Genomic DNA, 6,362 nt, shown 5'->3' on the forward strand with positions numbered 1-6,362 from the left:
GCAACACTTTTCTTTTTTAGTTTAATGTTGTTTAACATTAAACTAAAAAGCGAGACATGCAGCAGATGATGTAAATACTGAAGTTAGAAAAGTTAGACCAGCACATCGTGTTTCCAGAGGCCATATCTACCGTTTCCTGTTCTGACCTCCAGATCAGCGCCGCAGGTAGAAAATAAGATTAAAACAACAAAGCTGCTGCACAAACAGGAAGTCTCACTTCAACATAAACTGCAGCATCTTTGGTTAAAACACGTCTGTTCTTTATTTATAAGAGTAAAAAGTAAAGTGCAGGAAAAGTACTCCTAAAAGTCCTTAAAAAAATATTACTCTAGTAAATGTAATCAGCGTTGGGAATCAACCGTACAACAGGAATAATTAGTAAATACCCATTTATGTAGAAATGATGGATTTCTGCTGGAAATAATGTGAAGATCAGAAGCTGCAGAGAAGTTCTGGAACGATGGACCGTCTGTGCAGAACCTCCCGTTCTGCTGATAATTAACAGCAAAAAGACAACTTCCTGCATTAAAAGTTGTTTTTTTCAGCAGATGTCTCACATCTAAACCAGCTTCAGGACCTCCTGGATGAGTCCAGAGAGACGGAGACATCTGAAGGCTCTGAACTTCTGAAGTCAGGGAAATCAGGAGAACATTCAACAGTCGTTGGTAGAACCTGACGCCTCTCAGCGTTCATGTGTGGTTCTGACCGGAACCACGACCAGGACAGAGCCTCAGAGCGACGACCCACCCGTTAAAGCCTCACCTGGCTTTGCTCACGTTCAGGTGAGAGCAGAAGGTCCAGGCGGCCCAGGAACCATCCGGGTCTGTTCTGACAGAACCTGTCCGTCTGTGGAGTTTAGCTCCTGTGAAAATGTTCTGGAGACACATCAGGACTGAAAATCCACTAAAGTCCAAAGAAACGGAGCTAAAGGTCCTCTGGAAGGGCGCAGAACATGTCCAGAGGCTGCAGAAGGTCTGGACGCTCCCTCAGGTGGGGAAGGCCCCTGGTGGCCGCTGCAGGAACTGCTGGAGGAGTCTCTGCAGCTGATTCCTCTTTAACTCCTGAGGATTTAAAGTCTGGATCACAGAAACATTTCTGACAGCAGCAGCAGCCAGGCGTCTAAATCAGCTTTAAACCTGGAATGATGAATGAATCTCCAACTAAACAGAAACTCAGCAGCAGCAGCAGCTCTAGTGGCTGTCTGTGGTACTGCAGGCGGTGTGAGAAGTTAAAACCTTGATTTCTGATGATTCCACGCAGAATTAAAACTAAACTGTGGGCAGTTTAACCTGTTGGTGATCTAACTGTGATTTGGAACAACTTCTGGACTCAGTTTGGCTCAAATAACCGTTTTCTACAGGAGTAGCTGCAGACTTCAGCTCCGTTCACAGACGTCTGCGTGGTTTAATCATCCAGTCTGACTCCTGAGAACCGGATCTGTGACGCTGACCTGGGTCTGGTGAACAGAACCAACCCTTTACCAGGAACCCAGTGAGGATCAGTGTGCCTGAAATCTGCTGAATAAAACGGACTTCATCATTTCTGCAGAAACCAGGGAAGCTGCATTCCATCTAAAGACGTTAAAAACTTCACTAAGTTCACCTCAGATGTAATCAGCTGTTAGTAAACGGATTATAATTTATAAGAAGAACCAACTAGAAAACTAAACGGTCCAAAAACTGCATTTCCCATCAGGCTTCAAAGGTTAGAAGGTCCGTTTTAAGGCGCTATAGAGGAACCAGCAGTTCTGACTGATGGGCATAAAATATCAGTCCGTTCTGCAGGAGACATGTTCACCAGAGACATGTCCTTCAGGAGGAACACTGTGGAACCAGCATGTTCAGAGACGAGGCCTTCAGGAGGAACACCGTGGAACCAGAACGTTCAGAGACGTGGCCTTCAGAAGGAACACCGTGGAACCAGAAGGTTCAGAGACGAGGCCTTCAGGAGGAACACCGTGGAACCAGAAGGTTCAGAGACAAGGCCTTCAGGAGGAACACCGTGGAACCAGAACGTTCAGAGACGAGGCCTTCAGGAGGAACACCGTGGAACCAGCACGTTCAGAGATGTGGCCTTCAGGAGGAACACCGTGGAACCAGAACGTTTTGAGATGAGGCCTTCAGGAGGAACACCGTGGAACCAGCATGTTCAGAGACAAGGCCTTCAGGAGGAACACCGTGGAACCAGCACGTTCAGAGACGGGGCCTTCAGGAGGAACACCGTGGAACCAGCACGTTAAGAGACGAGGCCTTCAGGAGGAACACTGTGGAACCAGCATGTTCAGAGATGGAGCCTTCAGGAGGAACACTGTGGAACCAGCACATTCAGAGATGTGGCCTTCAGGAGGAACACCGTGGAACCAGCACGTTCAGAGAAACGGCCTTCAGGAGGAACACCGTGGAACCAGAACGTTCAGAGACACGCCCTTCAGGAGGAACACCGTGGAACCAGAACATTTTGAGATGAGGCCTTCAGGAGGAACACCGTGGAACCAGAACGTTTTGAGATGAGGCCTTCAGGAGGAACACCGTGGAACCAGAACGTTTTGAGATGAGGCCTTCAGGAGGAACACCGTGGAACCAGAATGTTCAGAGACGGGCCTTCAGGAGGAACACCGTGGAACCAGAACGTTTTGAGATGAGGCCTTCAGGAGGAACACCGTGGAACCAGCACGTTAAGGTCAGAAAGGTTCCTGTTAATAACTTTATTTCATCAGCAGCAAATAAGATCTGGGTCCAGTCTGGCAGAAGTTCTGCTGTCAAAGGGAACCGGGCCTGTAGAGGTGAAGAAGAGCAGGACGTGTTCTGAGGAAGACCATGTCCAGGATCTGGGTCTCTGGTACCAGCAGAGAAACCAGCTGGACAAGTCAGCTCACACCAGAACCAGAACAGCAGAACCAGAACAGCAGAACCAGAACCACAGAGTTCTAACTTCAGTGACAGTTTAACTAATGGAACAAAGATGTCTGACTTCTCTGAGCTCGGTTCTGGCCCGGCTGGGCAGCGTGTGGCCGGTTCTGACCCGGGTCTCTCTGACAGCGTCTCTGAACTCATCTGCCTACAGAACCGGCCCAAGGGCCAGGTCAGCCAATCAGGAGAGGGCGTCGGACACCATGTGACGCTCTGTGGCGGTCAGCCAATCAGAAGCAGAGATGCTTGTTCAGCTGAGCTGATCACAGAGAACCACTGTAGAGTTTAACAAGTGAATAAAAGACTAAATCTGGACACGCTGAGATCGTATTCTCTGACAAACTGAGAGTCAAAGGCTGCAGGGTGACGGTTCCAGCCATGGAGGTCCAGATTATTCCAGATTATTCCAGATTATTCCAGATTATTCCAGATTATTCCCAAACATCATCAAAGCCTCCTGATCTGCTGAGGAGGTAAAGCTGCAGCCTGTGGGGCCAAACAGGAAGTGGCTGCAGCTGGACTTCCTGTTGAAGCAGCAGCGGCGCTGTGGTGACCTCTGTTGGACCTTCAGGCCGTCAGAACATCCAGATGTGGTTCCAGCTGAGGAGGTCCAGACCCAGACGCCTCAGGAAGGGAATCCAGTTTTTAAGCCATCATCAGAACCGGGTCAGGCTGGACCGGGTCTGGGCCTTTAGGCATCAGGAAGGGTTGAAGCGGTGGTGGTTCTGGTTCTGGAGGTCACAGGGAGGCTGTGACCTCAGCGGGCTGCACTGAGCATGCTCAGTGTGTTCCCCTCAGACCGCCAGACGACCTCGCTGCAGCTCGCCTCCATTAGGCGTGTTTAATTATTGATGAGCAGAGTCCTGGAGGACTCACTCACACGCCGTGATGTCATCTGAGAGGCAGTCAGAGCGGGAATCTAACCGACAACCTCCACCGGCCAGCAGCTGCAGATGAAGGGCCTCTGCTCCTCACCCTCAGAACATCCTGTGGAGCTGCTTCAGCGTCTGCAGACCGCCTGATGCAGCAGTCTCTGGCTCCCCCTGCTGGTGGCTGAGGGACACTGCAGCAGCACCGAGAGGCCAGAACTCTGCAGAACCTCCTCTGGCTGCACCAGCCTGGAGGGTTCCTCTCTGTAAAGCGTCTGCGGCTCAGTGGCTCAGCCGGAGTACGTCCCGTATGTTCAGCCGGAGAACGTCCCGTATGTTCAGCCGGAGAACGTCCCGTATGTTCAGCCGGAGAACGTCCTGTTTGTTCAGCCGGAGAACGTCCCGTTTGTTCAGCCGGAGAACGTCCCGTTTGTTCAGCCGGAGAACGTCCCGTATGTTCAGCCGGAGAACGTCCCGTATGTTCAGCCGGAGAACGTCCCGTATGTTCAGCCGGAGAACGTCCCGTTTGTTCAGCCGGAGAACGTCCCGTGTGTTCAGCCGGAGACTGTCCCGTATGTTCAGCCGGAGAACGTCCCGTTTGTTCAGCCGGAGAACGTCCCGTATGTTCAGCCAGAGAACGTCCCGTGTGTTCAGCCGGAGAACGTCCCGTAGGTTCAGCTGGAGAACGTCCCGTATGTTCAGCCGGAGAACGTCCCGTTTTCTTCAGCTGGAGAATGTCCCGTATGTTCAGCCGGAGAACGTCCCGTTTGTTCAGCCGGAGAACGTCCCATATGTTCAGCCGAAGAACTTCCCGTTTTGTTCAGCCGGAGAACGTCCCGTGTGTTCAGCCGGAGAACGTCCCGTCTGTTCAGCCGGAGAACGTCCCGTGTGTTCAGCCGGAGAACGTCCCGTGTGTTCAGCCGGAGACTGTCCCGTATGTTCAGCCGGAGAACGTCCCGTTTGTTCAGCCGGAGAACGTCCCGTATGTTCAGCCGGAGAACGTCCCGTATGTTCAGCCGGAGAACGTCCCGTATGTTCAGCCGGAGAACGTCCCGTTTGTTCAGCCGGAGAACGTCCCGTATGTTCAGCCGGAGAACGTCCCGTATGTTCAGCCGGAGAACGTCCCGTATGTTCAGCCGGAGAACGTCCCGTTTGTTCAGCCGGAGAACGTCCCGTGTGTTCAGCCGGAGACTGTCCCGTATGTTCAGCCGGAGAACGTCCCGTTTGTTCAGCCGGAGAACGTCCCGTATGTTCAGCCGGAGAACGTCCCGTATGTTCAGCCGGAGAACGTCCCGTATGTTCAGCCGGAGAACGTCCCGTTTGTTCAGCCGGAGAACGTCCCGTATGTTCAGCCGGAGAACGTCCCGTATGTTCAGCCGGAGAACGTCCCGTTTGTTCAGCCGGAGAACGTCCCGTGTGTTCAGCCGGAGAACGTCCCGTGTGTTCAGCCGGAGAACGTCCCGTATGTTCAGCCGGAGAACGTCCCGTGTGTTCAGCCAGGGAACGTCCCGTGTGTTCAGCTGGAGAACGTCCCGTATGTTCAGCCGGAGAACGTCCCGTATGTTCAGCAGGAGAACGTCTCGTATGTTCAGCTGGAGAACGTCCCGTATGTTCAGCCGGAGAACGTCCCGTATGTTCAGCCGGAGAATGTCCCGTTTGTTCAGCTGGAGAACGTCCCGTGCTTTCACCTCCTCTGTAGAAGATTATTCAGGTTCTATGATCAGGTTCTACAGTCAGGTTCTACGGTCAGGTTCTACGATCAGGTTCTATGATCAGGTTCTACGGTCAGGTTCTACGGTCAGGTTCTATTGTCAGGTTCTAGGTCAGGTTCTAGGTCAGGTTCTACGGTCAGGTTCTAGGTCAGGTTCTGCCACCAGAGCTATGGTCGTCTGCAGCTCCTCCAGAGCTCCCATGGACCTCCTGGCTGTTCCTTGGATCAACGTTCTCCTTGGCCCGTCTGCTGGGTTCCTGGGTCTTCGTGATGCAGGTGGTTCCCTGATGATCTCTGCAGAACCAGAACAGCTGCAGTTAGACTCAGGTTCTGGACTCGGGTTCTGGACTCGGGTTCCTGAAGGACTCGGGCTGCAGCTGCATCAGAGTAGAAGAGTCTTTGTCATCATCCTCCACAGGAACCCAGCTTGGTTCTGGTCGGTTCCAGAGGCTGACAGAGTTATGATGTTCTGCTCCAGGTCTAAGCTCCATGGGCGTAGGTTTGTATAGGGACCATAGGGACATGTCCCTACCAATAATTCGATGTGAATAACATGTTTATAATTTAAAATACATCGTTGTTACAGCAGTCGCTTATTTTCCTCTCGCAGCTCCGCTGCTTGGCGGCTGCTGCTGCTGCAGCTCCGTCTGCCAGCCTGCGTGTCCAGTCGGTCTTTCCTGTCGCTTTAACTTAGCAGCGCACGTAACTGTGCTGTGTGCTGTTTAACTCCACTCTCATTGGTTGTTTTACCTTAAGTCCCGCCTTCTCTCTCCCTGGTTGGTTGTTTTCTAGTGCGTGCATGTGCGTGCATGCTTGCAGCGCGAAATTTAAATTTAATTCACGCTAGAATACTGCAGTTACTACAACGAATAT

At 52.0% G+C, this 6,362-nt stretch overlaps 1 protein-coding gene across 1 annotated transcript; it reads right to left on the minus strand.

Annotated features, from left to right (window-relative positions):
* Positions 1-4,573: 4,573 nt before the first annotated feature.
* LOC118561417 (uncharacterized protein C2orf16-like) lies at positions 4,574-5,691 on the minus strand. The gene is made up of 2 exons (XM_036133459.1): positions 5,625-5,691; positions 4,574-5,442 (listed from the first exon to the last, which is right to left on the minus strand). The coding sequence occupies exons 1-2, from the start codon at positions 5,689-5,691 to the stop codon at positions 4,574-4,576; spliced, it is 936 nt and encodes a 311-aa protein (XP_035989352.1).
* Between the last annotated feature and the right edge of the window lie 671 nt (positions 5,692-6,362).

This window comes from Fundulus heteroclitus, unplaced genomic scaffold (assembly GCF_011125445.2).
Source record: "Fundulus heteroclitus isolate FHET01 unplaced genomic scaffold, MU-UCD_Fhet_4.1 scaffold_63, whole genome shotgun sequence".
NCBI lineage: Eukaryota > Metazoa > Chordata > Actinopteri > Cyprinodontiformes > Fundulidae > Fundulus > Fundulus heteroclitus.

Excerpts from the sequence above, each read along its gene's own strand:
- LOC118561417 (XM_036133459.1), bottom strand. The coding sequence starts at position 5,691 with ATGGGAGCTCTGGAGGAGCTGCAGACGACCATAGCTCTGGTGGCAGAA. Across the intron at positions 5,443-5,624 it reads ACCTGACCTAGAACCTGACC|CTGAACAAACGGGACATTCT; the intron begins GTAGAACCTGAC and ends GACGTTCTCCAG.